This window comes from Panthera pardus, unplaced genomic scaffold (genome assembly GCF_024362965.1).
Source record: "Panthera pardus isolate Hobbes unplaced genomic scaffold, ASM2436296v1 HiC_scaffold_17, whole genome shotgun sequence".
NCBI classification, from domain to species: Eukaryota; Metazoa; Chordata; class Mammalia; order Carnivora; family Felidae; genus Panthera; species Panthera pardus.
In genome coordinates, this window is record NW_026526732.1 from 133,050,779 (window position 1) to 133,071,972 (window position 21,194).

Sequence of the window (21,194 nt, forward strand, 5' to 3'; positions counted from 1 at the left end):
GCCTGCCTCTGTCTTGGGAGGTGTCTGCTGCCCTTTGTCTTTAAGGAATTAGGAGGGAGCTAGGCTCCGCATAAAACTGACACACCCCTACAGCTGTTTGGGGATAAAGGCCTGCAGAGCAGGGAAGTGTTGAAATGCTAGGGGAGATAAAGTTCCCCGCCAAGATGACTCCTCAGGAAACTCGATTTCAGGTCTACCGTTGTGCGGCAGTAAACCATGCAAAACTGCTTCAGGCTTCCTCTTGGTCTTTAGTCGCCTTACCAACACCAAGATTCCATAGAACCCCTGCTCGCTGGATGGTCGACTGCTGGCATGAGACTTTCCCCGTGTTCTTAAAGCTGGAAGCTGGAAGCAACTCTTTGAATTTTCACCTCAAATTAACCTTAAACGCACTGTTTACAAAGGACTTTCTAAACCCCAAGAAAAAGCCTCAAAGCATCCCAGACACCGTGTTTGTATTTGGAAATTCAACCGGGAACTCTCAGTTGTAACCTGGATCCCAATAAATCCAAGCCCATACGTCATCTATTTTTCACAACCTGTGCTTGCAGGTTTGCGCGATCGATCTACGTATGGTACGCTGGAAGGGGGTGCGGAGAGCGCTCCCACCCCGGTTTTACAAAAAGATCGTGCACGCGCTTATGTACGTATCTTACAAATAGTTCAACATGTCCCAACATTGCCACCTACACCTCTCTAAAAATCGTTGATTTTAATAACTGGAGGTGTCGAGAAGTTTCACAAACGGCAACGACAACTGGGACACAAAGCTGCTCTGGGAGCTGGTCCACCCTCCGCAATCGGGGGTTTCCCACCATCCACGGCGTCTTTTTCGAGCTCACAGGGTCTGGATAGGATTTCTTCCGGGAGGCATAGGGGGCGCTGCTGCCTTGCTCCAACTAGGCCCCAGTCCAGGGCTCCCAGCGACCTCGCAGCCACATTCCCTGTCGCACGCACACCCCGGGAGCGTCGAGCACATTTTCAGGGACTGTGCCATCAGGATTATTACTCGTCACTGGGGCTCTAGCCACTTCGCTTTCCCGAGCCCGTGTGGCCGCCATTGCCTCCCCTTAGGCCCTAGCTGCGATGCTTCCCGCAGGCCTCCTTGGGCTCACCCTCGCCCCCGTCTGGCTCGGTCCCCGAGTGCGCTATGACCCCAAAGACGTTTCCAAGGCCTCCGTTACGAACGACGACACGGCCCCACCCCACCCTCACCCATTTCCTCGGCCAGTGTCTCTCTGCTGGGAGGCCGACGACCGCGACCTGACCCCGGCCCCGCCGCCTACTCCCCAGATCCCTCCCTTCCTCCAGGGTCAGGGATCACACAGCGGACGCCCCGTCTCAGCTGCCCCTTTTGATCTCTAAATTCGGGACCGAGGTGCTCGCCTCTGTGCACACCCAGCATGTAAGGTGCCTAAGGGCCCGACGACAGGTGCTGAGGCCTAGGATGGCCCGCGTACCCCGCTCACTAGCCCAGCAAGTTCGGGCGAGGCTCTAACTCAGGACCTCCAAGCTTCCGCCAGGACACAGTGTGCTGGGGTGTTGGTGTGGCAGACCGCGGGACCGACCCGCGCCGCGCGCGTGCGCAAGCGCCGGCCGCGCTCCCTCCGCCCACACCTGGGAGGCTAGCCCCGCGCACGTGTCGGGAGCGGGGGGAGGGGTGTGCAGCCTCAATCTCCCGAACAATCGAGCACCAGCGGGGGCTGAGGAGGTGATGGAGAACTGTCCTTAAGAAGGAAACCCTCCAAGCCTCAGCCCTCGCCTAGCTAAGGCGCCAGTGCGCACGCGGAGCCGGGCGCTCACAAGCCTAAGACCTAAACGCTAGAACACACGGATTGGTGAACTGGGGAGACAACTGAAATTGGGGCTTCCCAGACTCCTGCCACTCTGAGACGAAGCGCTGGGCACGGGCCAGCTTGTGAGGAAACCGCCCAGCCCGAGGCCTAGGCTGGAGTGGCGGGCCCCGGGCAAGGGAATGTATATTTGGAAGGGGTCAGGACCTCGGCTGGAGTCTGGCTTTTTATGGCGAGGAAGCCGCCTGGGAAGGGCCTTCTGGCGAGGCTTTCCTGTTGTGCCACTTTCCCCCCGCCGCCACACACACCCGCCCCCCACAGCGCCCAAGAGGGAGGGAGGCCCGATCCGGCGGCACCCCGGGGCCCCTGGCTCCACGGACCCTGTCTTGGCTTCTGAGATGGTGGATAGGCCCTCCCGGGAGCCAGCCCGCAAATACGGAGCAATGATACATTATTTCTCGGTCAGCAAACGCACTGTAAACAACTGCCCTGTATCTCCTGGATATTCCATAGAACCAGAGTGGGAGTGGGCACGCAGGAAACCCCCGTAAGGACCCAGGACAGGTGACCTAGGACATCAGCCGCTCGAGTTGTCTCTGGGAACTCCTAGGACCTAGGCAGCCCTTGGCTGTGGGAACAACGACAGGGCCTCCACCCATACACATACCCCTCCCGAGGCTCCCCCCCCATACTTCCGGCGGAGGCTCCGCGGCACCCTTTCTCCCCGAGTTAGCCCACCACACTCCTCCTCTCGCCCTGACCTGAGCGGCCAGCTGTGAAGCCCATCGTCCACTGTCCGCGTGAGTCCTCCGTGGGTGATAGCAGACATCCTCTTCATAACCTCAAGGAAGCCCTTCTGTTGTGTGTGCCAGGGCTCCAGAAAGACCCCGAGGTTGGAGCGCTACTGCGCTGGCGCTGTGGAACTAGCCGGCAACTTGGGGGACCATGGCAACCCCCAATGCGGGCCTGGGGCGCGGGGCTTTCAGAACCGGATACCTCTGCGCACCTTCCGGGTCTCGGATTTTGTTCAGCTGGGAGGACAGAGTTTTCGTTTTTCCTCCAGTAGCAGATTTTTAAGAATCCTATGGCCACCTAGACACGTGCTCCCCACCCCTGTCCTGTTTGCACATCTGCACCATTAACAAGACCCAGGTACAGCCTCCGGGACCAATGACCTGCTTTTATACTGAAGGAAATGAGGAGGCCTTAAGAGTTAATGGCGCTAAATGTGTTGGTTTTCCTGCTTTTTCCCTAGGGTAGGTAATGAGGGAGGGAGGGTGCCTGTCTTCTCTTTCTTATTCTCTCTCTCTCTCTCCCCCCCCCCTCCTCTGCCTCCATCTCTCTGTGTCTCTCTCTCTTATCTTTCAATCTAAATCAGCCTCAAAGCCCTCAGACCCCTTCATTCCCAAACTCAAGTTCTGAGACCCTCCAAGCCCTTCACTGAGGCCTCCTCCTTGTCCCTAGGCCCTGCCTGGGGTCCCACCACCCAGGTCAATGGAGAGGCCCCACCACCTGGCCCTGGCTGCCAGCCCACTGCTCACTCTATGGGCCCACAAATTGCACTTCCATGCCCACCCAAGTAGCACCAAGCTGTGTTGACTTAGGGGGCAAATGAACAGCCCACCCAGTCTCATTCTGGGGAACAGGGACAGCTAAGGAAAGAAGATGAGCAGTTTAGTACATATGACCAGCTGTGCTGACCAGTGGGTTTGACGGAACTCAAGGGCAGACCAGTGAAAAAAGAAGATGCTCTTTAGGAGAACAGAAGGAGGTGCCATCTGGAAGAGCAAGAGGCCTGTGGAAGTGCCCCTGAGGCTTTCTCCATACTCCAGGTGGGTGAACTCTGAGCTGGAAACAACGTCAGGCCCTTTCCTAGCACCCCTCAGACCAGCCTCCCCCCCTCAGGCTGTCTTGCAACGGGAGCTCCACCCCTCTCTCCTGTCTTGAAGACAGGCTCAGGCCTATATGCAAGGAAATTCCAGATCCTACTGCATCTCCTATAATATGCTCAATATGTTGCAAATTTAAAATCAGTGAGGGAAAAAATCAAGTAAACAACAAAAAAAAAATAATATAAAACAGAGGGTTTCATTGGAGCCAGGGTAAGATGGGAAAGGAGCAGAACAAAGGTCTTAAGTCAGGCCTTATGCTCTCTGCGCCATATTTTGGTTTCCAATAAGGTGGACATGGTACATTTTGCTCAATTTTCCACTCCTAATCATGTTGAGAATGTCGTGGAGAAGTGGCTTTCATTCTCCTGAATGGATTTTGGAGCTGGAATTCTTTTAATTAAGTATTGTTCCTTTTCCAGCCGGACTCAGACCTGGAACCTGCCAGTCCTGCCTGAATATAGCCCCAGCTCTGTCTGAGGCCTGAGTGCAAGCTCCAGGTCAGGACCCCATGTGGCCATCACCCACAGGGCTCAGAGCCTGGTTATATGTGTTACTGGGGAGGTGGCTCAAGCTGGAAAGGAGACATCTGGGAGAAACTGTGGAGCCTTTTAAAAGGGCCTGGGAGGGAGAGGGGTGGGAGAAAGAAAGTGAGGAAGAAAGGGACAGAGGGATAGAGACACAAAGACACACAGAACTTAATGGTTATGTTGGATTCACACTCAAAAAGGGAGAGACAAAGTAAAGGAGGTTTCTGGTCAGAAAGGTCCAGCTATGAATGTAGAGCCCAAGTAGTAAAGGAAGACTTTCTATTTAAGTGCAAGTGAAAATGCCATTAACAAAATCTCTTTTCAGGGAAACTCTTAGCTTCCTTAAAAAATGAAATAGGAGCTTTCAGAAAAGTGGGGTTTCTGAAGCTGACATTTAGGGCCCCATAGCAAATCTCAGCAGGTTTTTTTGTTTTGTTTTGTTTTTGGTTTTTTTTTCATGCCATTGTGGCTACTATCTGAATGACCTAGGTCTTGCTTGGGAGCTCTCCTGAGTTTAAGGCTGCTTCACTCTCTGCTCCCGCCATACCTCACAACTTGGTGGGGGTGAGGACTATGACATAGTTTCTCTTGGTCCCTTTTCTCCCTGCCTCCCTCCAAAGTTCCTTGCTTAGCTGAAGAATGACTGCCCGCATAGAATCTAACCTGCCTGGCCAGCTTTATGACATGGCCACTATCAATCTTGCCCTTAACGTGACATTTGTTTATGACCCAATGGGAAGGGCTAATGGCTTCATGAACCCACTCTGAAATGAGTTAAGAGAAGTCTAAAGAGAAGGCCCTGGGACAGCAGGCAGGGTCCAGTAGTAGGAACTAGGTTCAGAAGCAAAGGGGGCCCCTCTCCAGAAGCTCTAAGATGTGGAGTGTAGAAAGAAACTGCTACTCCAACCAGCCTTGTTTCTAGTGCCGATAATAGCTGTAGAGAACACCGGTATGGGTGTCCGGGACCTGGGTGCAGTATGGATGCCTCCTGTCCTTCCTGGGCAACCTGGCCAGGCAGCCTGGACCACCAGAGGGTTCAAGGCCTCTCTGGAATTTTGTGCCATGAAGAAAAGGCCCTCCATCTTAAAACTGAGACCCCCTCCCTAGGGAACAGGGTGGGAAAGAAAGGTCCTATGTCTCTTCTTTACCTATCAAAGTTCAGGGGAGCCCGATAGGGCTATAAGGCACTCTTGTTCCCTGACCCTTGTTTCTGACCCCCGCAGGAAACAGCCAAGAGCTTACAGACCACCAGCACAATCGAGCCTTATTCCTCTGCAAACATCGATTATTAATGACACAAACTGTGTGGAATGATAAATTGTAAAATGCATGCTTGTTTGCATGCAGTCTGGTGAAATAAGGACTGCTAACTACATAACCCTGGAAAACAGCACGCGTTCCTACCACACGTGCAATATGCCAAAATGCAAGTTTTTATGTGGCATGTAACATGCTGGCATTTACTTGCTCACTGTATAAATTGCAAAGAAAATAAATGCACCCACTGCTACATAAAGGACAAAATACTTACTATCCCAGAGCTTTCTACAGAGGCTAATTTCAAAATTAGCCAATTCCCAACCACTAGATCCTGCCTTGTGTCCAAGGCTAATTTCAAAATGTACTGTCTGTTAGCTAAAATAGCAAGAAGTTTCTCTTATAATATTTTACAGAAAAAATATCCTTATTGCTGAAAAAGTGCAATACCACTAAAGGAACAAGTAGTTCCCCCAGATTAAATAAGGTCAGCGGTAATTGTTTTTCTTAATTTAAGACGAGAGTCCAAAAGCACATGTATTGAGAATTGAAAACATTACCTATATGGTTTAAAAAATCCGAATAATGAGCAGAACTTCTGACCTTCCACTCTGACATAGCTCCTGAGCTATGACTTAAGGCAACTCCTGTAGATATAACTATATATGTATAACACAAACACCTTCCCAGACATATATATCTGCCATGACTAATTTTCAAACGTTGCAGTCGAAGAGGGCAGTAACGATTGCTAAGAAGTTTGTCCCAAGGCAAATGTGTAAACACTCCCGGGAGCTTAGAGAAGAACTCCTCCCGGGCTGCCTCAGTCCAAGCACCGCATTAATGCCGGGATCCTTCTCCAGCTGCAGGAACTCAGGCTCCAAGGAAGGATGAGCAAGGGATGCCCGCTGCCCACTCCACATTCTGGCGGAGTCGAGAATGGTCTCCAGCCCCGAGCGAGCCCGTTCTCCACCGCCCCCCCCCCCCCCGCCCCCCGCCATGCTCAACCCCGAAAGTCCCCTCCAGCGCAGGCCGCGTGCCCTCCCTCGGGGCGCGGGGGCAGACGCAGCCGCACGGGTCAGGCCGCCCTCCCCACTTGCCTGCCTCACTGTCCCGCATCCCACCCCTCGCAGCGGCTAGGTCGGGCCGTCAAGAGCCTGGCTGGGGTAGGCCCAGGGCTGGCTGAGGACGCGACGTGCTCCGGCCTCAAAACCCAGGCTCAGGGAGAAGCAGAGGGGTGCGAGCACGTGGACCCCGAACTCGCCGAACCCGCTGCCCGCTTGCATATCTCCCGAGTCCCTTAGGCCCAGCGACTCCCAGCGCCGGCCACCGCCAAGTGATTTGTGGCCTGTAAACCGACCCCACACGCCGCGCAAGGACACAGCCCAGCCGAGGAGGCCGCCTGGGGCCCCAGCGCTGGCCCGGGCACGTCCGGCGCGACCAGGCCGAGGCGGGGCGGGATGGGAGATGTCCTTCTAACAGCGCGGCTGCCGAGGCTGCGGGGCGCCCTGTCACCCGGGCGCGATGGAGTGCCTGTGACCTTTCTACCCTGGCTAAACACCTAAACACACGTGTGTCCTCACAACAAAGGCGGCGCGAGAGGAGTATAAATAGGGAGCGCCGTAGGCCAGGTGGCGCGAGGCAGAGTTGCGGGATGCGGAGCGGGTAGGCTGCTTTCCCCGGGCTCCGCCGGCCCCCGCCGCGAGGGCTGGAAAGCGCTCCTCCCGGCTCGGCGACCCTCGTCCCTCCACACACAGCCCTGCTCTTTGCCATTTTCTGCTCAGCGCGGTCCTCCCGGCACCTACGACCCAACTTGTGATTCATCCATCACACCTAACAGAGGTCTCCTCGGGCTCTCTGCTCCCCAAGCAACCTCTTGTGGGGGGCAGGCAGCGGCGAGGAGAGCGAGAAGCCGGGGAGGGGAGACGGCGGGGCGAGGGTAGGCGTGAGGGGGTGGGGGGCGGGAGGAAGGAGCTCCAAACACAAACAGAAGCCGGGCCCAGGCCGCGGCGGGTAATTACAGCTAATTAGCTGCAGAGCGTTCCCGTCCGGGAGCGGCGTCCCGGAGGCCGGCGTTGGGCCAGGAGCTACTCGGCAGGACCAGGGCCGCGAAGAAACGCCCCAGCAGGAAAGCCTCGGGTGGGCCACAGTCGGGTGGGCCATGTCCCCACTCCAAAAGGTTGAAACCAGGCAAGTCGAGAAATGTAACGTCTCTGGCTGCCGGAGCTGCTGGGCCTTGGGATTCGCCACCAGTCCGAAAGGACAGGGCCATTCCGTGGGTCACCTGCTGCCGCCTCCCATCCGGGCCTAGACAACCCAGCTCCAGCCACCGGACGCTTTGTCGGCAAATCCTGGCTCCAACCCGTCTCCCAAAAGTGGACCAACGCACAAACTATGAGATCTGTCAATGGATTCTTTCCCTTCACCACCCACCCGCAAGGGGCAACCCGAGGCAGCTCCGGAGCCTAGGGCCGAGACAGCCGAGCGGGGAGTTAAACGCAGCAGTAAAGCGAGTCCCAGCCGGCCTGACCCGGAGAGACACCCGCGCCCTGGGCCGCTGCAATCTTCTCTAGCTATTAGGTTACGACTCTGAGGGAGGAGACCCAGCAAATCAGAGGCCACGTAAAGCAGTTTTTGACTGAAATTAGAGTGTATTTATTTGCAGCAATCCTTTAACAATGATCAAATTTTGACAACAAGCAATAGCAATTACTGCTAAGTGTTGCCTCTAGATAGGAGCGGCAGATAGCAGGAAACTGTATTATCTTGAAAACAAACTGAAAGGCCCTGAATGTCTGTAATCAAATCGCCATCTCTCCAAAGTCTGATTGACAGGGCAGATCACCCTAAGATAATGAATTTATTACATTTCCTGGGTTATTTACAAAGGGGGAGGGCCAATATGGATTGCCCCCTAGGTTTAACTGTAAATTGACAAGAAAAAATGGATTGAAAAGAAACCACCCTAGACTAAAATGTTCTGCTCTTCTCTCCTTCCTTCTTATTGCTTTAAATCTTTTTCAAAAAATAATTGTTCTACAAACACATCTTCTAAAATAGTTTCCCAAAGATTAAATATCCCTTTCCAACCCACAGTACATATATATTTTTAAATCAACCCTTCTTTGTAACGCATGAAGGATTGTAAATGTGGATGAGTTATATACATTTATAAACGGGTTTATTTTTCTTCTTACAAAGGAGTGAAATTAATAGGAGAAATATCTATCCAGCATTTGGCTCACAGGGATGTATAACACACATCATGATTTTTTATATGATGCACAAGCCAAATAGTCATCTGTATATATCTCTACACACAGGTATCACTGTGGTAATAACGCTGCTGATTCATGGGCTTAAAATTTCCAGATCATGTTCTGTCCTTACTGAAAAAATATATTTTCGTATATGCCAACTCAGATCTGTTTAGGAAAGTATCTTTTGACTAGCCACAAAGCAAGCTGACTATATAGTACATTTTGCAGAAGATGCTGCAAGAAGAAAAAAAATCTAAACAAAAAGAGACTTTTATGTGAAATTTGACAAGGAATAGTCACAGGGCTTCTCCATTTTGAAGATATTTAGGAGGAGAATAGGTAATTCCTAGTGTTTTAATCTGAAATCTTTTTTCTTATAATAATTAAGGCTGTATTAAAGTATCCAGACATATAGATCTCATTCAAACTGAATGGTAATTTATTAATAAACAAACAATGAATATGTTCAACAAAAAGAAAAAAAGAAGATAGAATAAGATTAATACAGTTTCCCTTTTTATAATGAAAAAAAAGCACAATTTAAAGTTTCAGGCAATTTAACGTCAGGTTTTGGAAATACTTTCTGGCGTTTGGTCCACGACATCCAACTACAAATTAAAAATAAATTACTATATTGCAATTTACATTTTAAAACAAGTCCATGAATAAAAAGAAAGCCATTTTCATATACGGGGACTTTCCCCCTCCTTTCAACATAGGATAAAATAATATCTTACAAGTGAGAGGTGAAGGAAAGAGAAGGGCAGGGGAATGGAAGAGAAAGGAGGAAAGCGTGATCTCTGAAAAGCAAGAAGAAACTTACGTGTTATCTGGAGTAACACTGTCCTTTAATAAACCATGATTTTGCTGTCTCTGTACAAAATAGTTTACCGTTTTGTTTATTTAGAAAAGGCAAAGTGAAGGTGGCTCTGAATCTTTTAAGAAAATAGTTTTCTTTGTGCTGGTTGAGTTGAAGTTTTGGAGGGATTCTGTTCACTCGTTTGGTGAATGTTTTTCAAGTTTGTTTTTAAATTGGAATTTTTTTCTTTTTTTCTTTTTCTTTCTTTTTTTTTCTTTTTTTTCTTTCTTTTCTTTTTCTTTTTTCTTTTTTTTTTTTTTTTTTTTTTTGGTTTCGATTTTGCATTGATGGTTCTTTTGGCTGTTCCTGCTTTGGGGTTCGATTCATTTCGATTTTGGGGGAGGGGGGACAGGGAGTGTCAAAACTTACTACAGTCGTAGACGAAAGCCCCGGACGTGCGGTACAGAGACTGGCTGGAAGGGAAGGCCATCTGACAGCTACTATTCCCGTTCACTGGAGAGTTGTTCAAGCCGATCCTCTGTGACTCGAACATCTCTCGCACAGAGTGGAAGTTCTGCTGCTGGCCCGGGTAGCCCGCGGCGGCTGCCGCCGCCGCCGCACTCGCCAAGTGGCCCAGGTCTCCGCCCGCCTGGTTCAGGTACCACGAGGTGAGGCGGCCTTGGTGGGCCGCAGGGTGGTGGCCGGTTTCCTGGCCGCCGCCGCCGTGACTCAGGGACGAGGAGCTGCTGCTGGTGACTGGGGGCAGAGAGTAGTCGGGGAGGGGGTCGTCCACCGCGGAGCCGCCGGTGCTCCCCGGTGCGCCCTGCAAGTGGCCGCCGCGCTCTCCGGCCGCGTACAGGCTCATGGCCTGCAGGTTGCAGTGGTAGGTCCCGGCGCCCGCCGCGCCGCCACCGCCGCCGCCCCCTCCGCCGCTGCCCCCTCCCGAGCTGCCGGCGCTGGAGCTCTGGCTGCAGGGGGAGCTGTAGAGGGAGCTCTGGCCAGGCGAGTAGGCGCCGAGCGCCAGCGGGGGTGCGATGCCCGAGCGCGAGGACCCGGCCGCCGAGGCCAGGAGGCCAGAGCTGAGCTCCGTGGCCGCGCCCTGCGGCGACCCCCGCAGCGACGTCATGATGTTGTCCACGCTGAAGCCCTGGCTGTGGTGCGGCGGCGGCGGCGGCGCTGGCTGGGTGGGTGGCGGCGGCTGCGCGGGCTCCGCGCCGTCCAGGCTCAGCGGCCGCGCCGAAGGCAGACTGCCCGGGGGACTGCTCCCACTCGACAGGCTGCTGCTACTGCTGTCGGGGCTTTCGATTTTGGGCACCGCGGCGGCGCTGCCGCTGCCCAGGGCGGCAGCCGGGGACAAGGGCTGGGGCGGCGAGGGGCACGTACCGTTCTCGGTTTTGATGTCCTGAATGCGCACGGGCGGCGGCTGCGGTCCGGGCGCGGCGCCGTCGGCCTGCTCCGGCGGCGCGGGCGGGGGCTGGCGGCCGGGCTGCGGCGGCGGCGGCTCCTTGAGGTGCAGCCGGTCTTTCTCCTCCTTGTCCTTCACTGCGTCCTTCTTCTTGAAGCGCCGCCGCCGCCGCAGGAAGCTGCCGTTCTCGAACATGTTGTACGAGTCCGGGTCCAGCGTCCAGTAGCTGCCCTTGCCCGGTTTTTTGTCATCTCGGGGCACCTTGACGAAGCACTCGTTCAGCGAGAGGTTGTGGCGGATGCTGTTCTGCCAGCCTTGTTTATTGTCCCGATAGAAAGGGAAGCGGTCCATGATGAACTGATAGATGCCATTGAGAGTTATCTTCTTGTCGGGGGCGTTCTGGATGGCCATGGTGATGAGCGCGATGTAGCTGTAGGGAGGCTTCACCATGTCCTTGGGCTGCGGCTGCGGCGTGTAGGGCCCGTAGGCGCGGGCCATGCCGCCCGGGTACTGCTCGGCGTGCGCTGGGTGCGAGTACACGCTCATGGGGGCCGGCATGGCGGTGTAGCCGCCCCCGGCCGCCGCGGCCGCAGCGCGGTAGTAGCTCTGCTCTCCGCCGAGGTAGGGCACCACTCCCAGGGAGTTGGGGCTGGACACGGAGTAGCGCGCCTGCATGGCCCCCGCTCGCCGCCGCCGCCCCGCGCCTCCCGCCGCCCCCCACCCTCCCTAGGCCGGCCACGCCAAGCCGGCTGCCCAGTCCGAGTCCGGGCCCCACAGAGCTGGTGCCGGGCCGCCGCGCTGAGTCCGGCTCGGCCGCCGCCGCCGCCTCCGGGAGCCGCCGGCCGCGCACGGCCTCTCCCTGGGCTCTCTCGTGCTCCTGGGGGGCCCCGGGCCACTTCGGGGTCGGTGCTAGGGGAGAAGGCCGGACGAGAACGCGGCAAACGGCCTTGGAGGAACCCGCGGAGCAACTTCCAGGCGAGGACGGCAAAACAGAGCCAAAACTAAAAAACAAGAAGGCGCCCTTCTCGCTACACTGCCTGTGCCTTCCAGGAGACTCTGCCCTGAGTCGCCGGCGAAGGCGGCCAAATAACCAGGGGCGGGGGGCAGCGCGCCGGCCGCCTTCTTGGGCCCCGCGTCACCTTTTTTTCAGTCTCTCGCGCGCCGGCCGCTTAAGGAAGCATTGGGAAAACTTCTGAACTTTTGAGCATCCGTCACCCAGGCGAGGACTTTTTTACGCAGTTACATTTTTTCCGGGCAGCGGAGCCCCGCCCCACCACAGCGGCAGCAGCCAATGGTAGGCGAGAACCGCCTCTGAATGAGCCGGAGGCCGAACCCTGCCGGCCCGCGCCCAGCTGCGGGAGGACCGCCGGGCTGACCACACGCGCGCCGGCCGTTCGGAGTCCGCGCCCTTGCCCCTGCCCCTGCCCCTGCCCCTGCTCCTACCCTTGCCTGCGCCAGGCTTGCCACCCACAGCAAGATCGGCCCCCTATTCCCAGATGCCCACCGCCGCCTCCGCCGGTACTTTCACCCCCAGCTCTCTACACAGGCGTCCTTTGGTCCCGCAGACTTCCTGGGTCCTCCTGTACCCTACGCAGACCCTTCCTCTGTCCATCGCTCCCAGATGTCACCGAGTCCTCGACCCCAACTGGCTCTTTCCCATTCAGTGGCGGATCTTGCTGTCACCAGGGCCGGGATTTCCTGGGCCTCTCTTCCCCTCCTCCTTTCCCCTCACCTTTCCTCTCTTTCTACTTCTTCCCTCCCGTCGCCACTCTCACTGGGTTCACACATGTGTTCATTTGCCCCCCACCTGGAGGTTCTCTTGTCTGGAGCTGGGTTACAAAAGACACAGTTTTAAAGGCTCAGTCACAGCCATGCTCTTCCCAGTGGGGCAGGAGTTGTCGCCCCACCTCGTCTTCCCCGTGACCCCTACCCAGTTGAAATAAGGTGTGTGGGGGGGGGGGGGGGTAATATGGGGCCTTGCCGGGACCGCTGCCCAGGTAGGCTCCGCCCGCCCAGCTTCAAGACACCCTGCTTCTTGTGCCCCAAGGGCCCTTGGCGGCCAGGGGGTGCTTGAGGCTCAGGCTGCTGAGGCCAGGAGGCTTTCTGCGCTTCCCTGTGGTGGGGAGGGGGTGTGTGCATACGTGATCCCTAAGGTTTGCCACTGGCCTATGGGTCTTGTCTGGTCCGGCATGTTTCTGCTCAGAGGAGGGGTCACGCTTCGGGCTCAGTGACATTAGCAGGTGTGATGACAAGAGGCAAATAAACACGTCCAAGAACTTAACGCGTCTCAGTTTAACCTCCATCTCCACACGCGCGGGGCTGCCGGCTTTCAGAGATAACGGGTGTGCTGGGGGAAAATGTTCAAAATCACACCTGCAGAATGGCTCAAGGATTGGGGTGGGGGTGGTAAGCATACAAAGCGTACCCTTGTGCACGCCTGAGATTTGCAGTTTCTGAGCGACTGGAATGGGATGGGAAGACGACAGAAGAAAGGAAACGAAGGAGCAAGAAAAAGATTGGCCTCCCTGTGCCTGCAGCGCATTTCTGTGTTTTGGCAACTCTAGAAAAGACCCTCCTGAAGACTGAACACTGGATTCTTTACTAGAAGCTGGGGAAACTGGCAAGTTTAGGAAACTGTGAAGAAGAGTAGTGTGACGCATTTAACACCTCCACTCCCCCCAATTTCTGACAATCTTTAACTGCAAGGACGTGTTGGGAGCCCATTTTGGCTTCTCAGCTGGAATCCCGGTTTTCTCACTCACAAAAATTCTCCTTGTAGCTTCAGTGGTTAGATGTCAAGACGCTATCTTGTGTAGCAGGCTCAGCTGTGTGTCACTTGAACATTAAAAAACACACAACAACAACAATGTGTTTCAGAATGGACATTTACACGGAGAGGGGAGGACCTGCTCCTTCTAGAACTAGCCTTGGGGGGGGGGGGCGGAAGTTCCCATTCCTGTGGCAGCTACCTCTTGGCCTGCTGTGCTCTTGGGACACTTGAAACTCCTTTTCCAGGGTGTTTGAAAGGCGGGGTCTCGGATTGGAAGAAACGCTTGATTTATCAGCAGGAGGCTCAGTACTTGATATTTCCTAAACACTAGCAGGGGGAGGAAGGGAAGAGAAGACCCCCGACTTGAAAAAGGAATTTGTGTCCCATTTCCAGCCCTGTACCCTGACATAACCAGCCCCTTTGGCTGAGGCTTTATGGGAGCATTTTGGTTTCAACCTGGAGACCAATTAAGTGGTCTCCCTAAACACCCCAGTGTTTGGTGAATTTGGACTTTAAACTGCATCCTCACTGCTGGCAGTGCTTGGAGAGAAAGTGGCAATAGCGACTCGTTTGTTTTCCTATTGTGGGAAATGCCAGCGGACCCTGGGTGTTGCAATGGACAGTTGTGCTTCACTGTCTCCCCCCAGCTCACCACCCCCTGCCCTCTCCTCACTCTCTCTCTCAGCAGCCCGGAGAAATGTAAACAGCTTGTTATGTAAATTGCAAATCGAACAGCGGGGGTGTTCTGGGCTCCCCGCTTTGGATATAAAACTTGTCGTTGTGAAATTAGTATCTGGCATGCGGAAAAAAAATGGAGAGGTGCAGTTTTATAAAGATCAACTTTCCACTGGTTTAGCTCTGGATATTCGCCAGGAAAAGATATTTGCATTTGTATTTTATAAGCTTACTCGGAAGCAAACGTCCAGTAAACGGCTTGATTATATTTCAAGTACTTTGCTTATTTTATTATTGTTGTTAGTGGTCTTGTTTTAACGTTAAGGCACAGAAATAAAGTCTTTGGGGGAATGGGTAAAGTTTTTATTTTTCAGTTTAAAGTTTTTGATTGCCCCGTTTTTGCTGCTCCTCGGGGTAGTTCAATCATCCGTCTTCCGGACAACTACTGACTCAATTGGCAGACATGCCCCCGCAGGAAACCTTGGGCTTCTTTTCTGACACCTCCCATAGTTGCAGCCTGAAGGTCCTGCAGGCGACAGCGGTAATGGATGTTTGGTGGAGCTGTCGTTTGGCCCGCCCTGCAACCCCCAGCCCTTCCTTGACCTGCCAGGTGGGGTTACAGTTCCCGGGGCCCACTTACAGCCTCATAGCTCTGAGGAGGGGGCGTGACGTCACAACGATATTTAAAACAAGGCCTCACCGGGCCCCTACTGTAGAAAAGAACCAGGGAGATGTGGCCAGCACTCCAGGAAATGCCTGGATTTGGGAACGTGGGGACACCACAGGAATGTGTGTATTGGGGGGAGTGGGGGAGGAGATGGTGCCCTAACGCAGGTCACCAGGAACCAGAAGGAGCTCTTTCTCTTCTTTTTATTCCAGTCAATAATAATAAGGAAAGAAGGATCGGGCGAGCTCCGAGTTCAAGAAATGAGTCTCCAGGCGTCTGAGCCCTGCCTAGGGTGCATAGATTGTCCTCTCCGTCAGAGACCCCCTCGGGGAGTTTCCAGCGTCCCCCTCAGGCCCGGCAGCCCAATCGCCCCTGTGACCTGCCCAGACCCCCTCCCAGTCCGCTGTTCCCGCGTATCCAGCTTTTGGCTCTCGGTTTTGCCCAGGAAACCGGCCCATCTTCGGGGGGGTCTAGGACGCCCTCGAGAGATTTTTTTTGGGGGGGGGGGGGGCGCTTAGCTCAGGAGCTGCGGAAACAGGAAAGGCGGGCTTAGAAGATGAGGGAAGGGGCTTCCCCTGTTCTAGACGGTGCCGCTAATCTAAGGGATTCTGCAAACCCAAGAGGGAGGCTGCACGTCAGCAGCCCCTTCGCTGTCCCCTTCGCTGCTAGGGGACAAATTGGAAGATTAAGGCATTTATTCTGCCAATGAAATTTGAAAACTCCCCACTAGACCGAAATCACAAACAACTGCAACAAAGTCCGTGTGGGGGTGTCTTTGGGATATTTAGATACGTGCCTGTAGTTCTACATATGGCCTCGTTTGCGTAGACCAGGAGTCCAGGGGTAGGGGAGGATATTTCGGTGTCAGTAACCGGTATTCGTTACCAAACCTTCAGCTCCAAAGGTAGCCTTGCTCTTCAGTGTGACTTTTCAGCTGAGGGAGGAGGCGGGGACCAAATGTCTGGGTTGCCGAGACTCAGCGGGTTGCTTCCTTCTTCCCTCTTAGTTGGGGGGCTTCTGAGAAGAGATTGAGTTAACACAGTACCTCTAATTCTGCTCCCTCCTCAGCAGAAAAATACTTGCTACAATAAATAAAAAGAGCATTTGTTTTTCGATTATGTTTTAAAGTGATCTACATTGCCTGTCTACATGATTGAACTAATTGGATAGTTGCTCTGGTAGAAGCAGCCCTTCACAGTTTATGTGATGGAATAATTTAACGTCATTCCCCCAGTCCCCAAGCTGGGCTGTCCCCCTAATTACACAGGAGAATGCTTGCCAGCACCTGCTCTTGGTTACCCCGTCGGGCCGGCCCACCTGTCACCTCAGAGCCGGGCTGAGTAGCAAGAAAGGGACACAAGGCATGAGGGAAGTGAATCTTTAAGTTGTAGTGGCTGGCTACGGAAGACTCAGGGGTTCCTTTGTCCAGGCAGAGGTAGATGGAGACCCGAAATGTCTTCTTCAATTAATAACCCAGGACAAGAATAAAATCTATAAAAGGGTGGATGATCGGAAAGGATTAGGTGCCTGCGCGTGCATGCGCGCACCTCTGTGTCCTCGCATCCAGGTCCCCAACAGACTCAGGGCGGCTGCCGCAAGCCAGGTGCTGAAAGTGTAGAGGCCCCGCTTCCTCCCAGCTTGGTAACATCTGCTCATTTAAGGCGCGCGCCGCGCACGGCGAAGCGGTCCTCCAGCCCCAGAGGCTGTAGCACAGCACCGAGATTGTAGGGTACCGGCGGGCGCCAGCCGTCAGAAAACCACGGGATGTAGGCGCCTTCTCCGGGCTGGACTGAAAAGCGCGCGCTCCGGCACGGACGCGCCTTGGCTACGGGTGTTGGTGGAAAGGCTTTGATCCGTGAAAAGACCCACAGACAGTTCAGAACCGCACGCAGGCCGGGTGAGGTCGGCTGCACCTTGCTGGCGGCTGGGCCTGTGCCGTGCAGGCGACGAGTGCTTCCCGGGTCTCCAGCCCCGCCCCGCGGCTCTGCCACCCTTCTCCTAGCTGAAGAGCCACCGTGGCAGAGCCTGAGCCTCGACTTCCCGGGGCCTACGATTGCCCGGCGGGCTTGAGCTCTGGGACGTCCCTCCCGACGTCCCTTACCCCACCCCGGGCCGTCCAACCGAGCGTACGCAAGGCCGGGCCTGGTGTGCGGAAAGCGCGATCAGCCTCGCACCCTTGGACTCTGGGGAACTGCCGCGGGGCCCTCGACCCGGAGCCGGCTGTTTGCACTTCTCAGGGCAGGGACCGGCAGGCACCTGGATCGGAGCAATCGGCCTCCGGGGAGGGCGGCGGTGCTGGCGTGCGCCTGCGGTTGGAAGCGGTGGCCCGGGGTTCGGGCTCCCCTTCCTCCTTCCACAGACTTCCCGCCTTTTCCCCCGCGAACGCAGAGCAGGGAAGAAGTGTGGGAAGTCCCGAGGCCACTCGGCAGCACTGGGCTGGGGCTCCCGGGCTGGGGACGCAGCCCCAGCCAAGTCCCATGTCCTGGGACCCCGGACTCGCCGGCGGCTCTGGGCTCCTTCACTTGGCACTGCGCGTGCTCCGAGCGCCCCCTGCGGTCCGTGGCTTGGTCTCCCCTGCGCCTCTGAGGCGGCGGGAGGCTATACTGCCCCTCGCAGGCCCATCACTTCCGGAGCCTTTCCTGGGGAAAGGGGCTCCTGAGGTAGGGGTCCCTGGGGGAGGTCATGAAGCTAGAGTGGGACCCCGAAGTGTCCGGCTCCTTGTTTTAGCACCCTGCAATCTACCCAGGGTCCAAGCAAGAATAGTCTGAAGTCCCGTGGGGAGACCATCTCGGACTCCAAGGCAGGGACGAGGGACGTTTTTGTTCCTGGAGCCCGAGGTGACCTGGTATTGGGGCTTGCAGCCACCGGCTACATTCCTTCCAGGCGGCCCCTTTTAATTGATGTGCACGTTACAGAAAAAGCAAGGCCGCTTCATCAAGTGAATTACATTCTAGGAGATGCCAAGGAATGTATTTACTGGCAGCCAGGTTTGCCAATAAAAGTTGCAAATGAAGACTGCTGGTTTCCAGGAAAATGTACTTCTGTTTTTTAACCACACCTTAGTCTTAATTATGAAAAACTGAATCTCCAAAGAACCTGTTTAGAGAACAGGACTAGTGAGTGGCAGTGATAGTGGCTACTAGTGCGGTCTCACACCCCCACACACATTTACACACCCCAGAGACACTGTATGACAACACAGACCATGCACACTGCAGCTTTACCCACGGAGAGACTTGCCAATATTTACATACACAGTAGACACAGACACAAGGCTAGACGCTGGCACGCAGAGAGGTATGCATTCGGATTAGTGCTATTTAGTTTGGAAGCACAGATATAAGAAAAGATAAACTATGGCAAATAAAGAGGCGAATTTCCACAGAATATTAAATAGAAATAAATGTATGAAAGGAAAGGAGGCACTTGCTCTGTAGTATTTAGCTACTACTAAACTTGCCCTAGTATTTTTTTTTAATGTTTTATTTATTTTTGAGAGTGCAGGCGGGAGAGGGGCGGCGGGGGGGGGGGGCGCGGTGCAGAGGATCCAAAGTGGGCTCCTTGCTGACAGCAGCAAGCTCCATGTGGGCTCAAACTCACAAACCAGTTGGAGATCATGACCTGAGCCAAAGGAAGTCTGATGCTCCACTCATCAACTGATGGAGCCACCCAGGTGCCCCACCCTAGCATTTTTTAAGGCCAATAGTTGACTAGGGTTAAACTATAAATTTAGGGCAACAGAAAAAGAAACCCAGAATTTACTTTTACTGAGGTTCCTTTTTGCCTGAGGTCACACCTCCCTCCCCCCCCCCCCCCCCCCCCCCCCCCCCGCCCCCCTCAGAATGGGAAAATCTCCCCACTCACCAAATGGGACAGCTCTGTTTTCCCTAACATTTGACTGCTCCTCTAGACCTTAGTTTGGGGCAGAGTGAATACTAATGCAGGGTAAATCTGTTTGATATGACATTTCTCTAGTCTCAACCACAGACCCTTAAACAATAACAATAAGATGCACAGAGCATTTATTATGTTGTTCTTCTGCTGAGGGCTTCATATAATCATTTCGTTTGATCGTCACAAGGACCCCATTGTAGACACTATTATCTGCATCTTATACAGAGGGAAACTGAGGCTCAAAGCGACTAAGTTACTTGTCCAATTTTACTTGGTGTATCTCCTTGGTTCTAACATGCCATTTATGATAAGGTACATCATTTATGTGCCACTAAGAAGAAAAATTAAACCAGTAAACATCACTGGTGGTTTAAGTCTCATCTCTATTTTGGATGTTAAAATGTACATTTTAGATCATTGATATATTGACTAATCCATTTAATCAGCAAATATATGGACGCTCTTTTTGTGTTCAGCATTATTCTAGCAACTGATATATAAAATAATATAATACCCTTTACTGGACACATTTGGGAAGGCAAATAGTAATAACTGTTGGGAAACGCTCATCCACATAGATGCTTGAATCTGTTGTATGTGTGTAAGCTTAGCTGACTTGCACAGAGCTAGTGTGTCTGCACACAAAGGCAGGGCTCCCACCCAGCACTTGCAGCCTTCTCTCCGTTGGTCACCCCAGCTCCTCAGCCTTAACTTACACCAGGCCCAAGTGCCTAATGCAGTGGAAGCCTTTGGCCATGTGGTTGGTGCTTCAGGGGGCAGGGTGGGGACAGCATCAGGGAGGGCCAGAGAGGTGTGGGGAGAGAATAGGCAAGAGGGCCTTTGTATCCTTTCTAGGAAAAAATCCCTCCCCTGCCCAACTCGGACTTGGCCTGGATAGTGAGGTAGGAAGAGGGTCACCTAGCGGCATAGCCAGAGGAGGCCCCAAGCCCCCAGCCCTGTTTGTGGGCCGGCACCATATCTCACATCTTGGGAGCTTCTGGAGGGCAAGGGGCTCTGCTCTCTCAGGGAACACGGCAGAGTTGTATCCTGGACCCAGTGGTGCAAAACTGCCTCTCTGTGCTAGGATCGCTTGTGTCTTCCCAGGGAGAGCAGTGTGCCCAGTTGGGGTGGCCAGTGCATCCAGCATTGGTGGGTGTGTCCCATCAACTGGTGGCTGCAGCAGGCAGTGGGCACCAGGGCCAGACTCCCTTAGGACCGCCCCAGCACCCCCCCCCCCGGCTGCGGGCAACAGTCTGGGACTGCCCTGCTTCTCTTCAAGGCCAGCCAGTGTGGGCATCTGGTCTCCCCTTTGTCTGTCCCTGTAGTGAGCGGAGGAAGGTTCTTTTAAAGGCTGGGCTGTTGTGTTCACACAGGCGCACGCACGTAATCCCGAACCAGAGCCTGTGTTTAGTCTATCTCGCTGACGTCCTTCCTGAACAGATGGGAAGAGGAAACGATTCTCCTAGCCATTTTTGCCTTCACTGTACCCTGGCTCATCCATCATTTTCTCACCTAGCATCTCCAGGACGGCACAGTCTCCACTGACTGCCCAGAAAGTCCCCACCAGCAGGCTGTCACCGGAGAGGCTGGCCACCGCCTGCCCCGCATGTACTTTTCCTCCTTCCTTTAACACAAAGGTTTACATTATTGGCCATCCTTATGATGAAACAGGCTCCAGATTAGATAAGGTTAAATTACACTTTTATAAGGTGCCAGTATCGTCTTAGGAGACATTATCCTTTTATTTGTGAGTGTGCGCTTATAATAATAGTTTGTTTTTGTACTTATCTCTCTTCCCAAGTAGACAACATATATACACACTGTGACTTATTAGGGAGAGGACCACTCACTGCCCCAAGGGGGGAAAATTAGCTACTTGCCAAGAAAGAGCAAGTTGCTAACGTTGCTGACTTCTGGGAACTGGCCCAGTCAGCAAGGCAGAATTGTTTTGCTTTTGTGTGTGGTAATTCTACATAGTGCCCAGTGCCATCTTAAGAAACACCCATAGTAGTTTTCATTGTTTGCCTTTATGAGTATTTGCTATCAAAGATTATTTGTTAGGTGTATTTGTTTTAGTAAGGAACACGTCCAAAGGCAGGCAGACGTGTCACTGGGAAAATGTTTTGGCAGGAGTCAGGCAGGGGTTTTACATAATAGGAAAACAAATGGGGCCCCACCCTCCTCACATCAAGGCAAACAGTCACATATTTTGTTTAATATCAGTCACAATGCCTACTGTCTGCTGGAAGTAGGTT

The 21,194-nt window shown here is 53.9% G+C and overlaps 1 protein-coding gene across 1 annotated transcript; it reads right to left on the reverse strand.

The window, feature by feature from the left end:
- Positions 1 to 8,100: 8,100 nt before the first annotated feature.
- FOXC1 (forkhead box C1) lies at positions 8,101 to 12,145 on the reverse strand. The gene has a single exon (XM_019419917.2). It carries the CDS (start codon positions 11,606 to 11,608, stop codon positions 9,947 to 9,949), a length of 1,662 nt encoding a protein of 553 aa, XP_019275462.2. The 5' UTR covers positions 11,609 to 12,145; the 3' UTR covers positions 8,101 to 9,946.
- Positions 12,146 to 21,194: the final 9,049 nt, after the last annotated feature.

Bases quoted from the DNA above. Each gene is read 5' to 3' on its own strand.
- FOXC1 (XM_019419917.2), bottom strand. From the start codon at position 11,608: ATGCAGGCGCGCTACTCCGTGTCCAGCCCCAACTCCCTGGGAGTGGTG.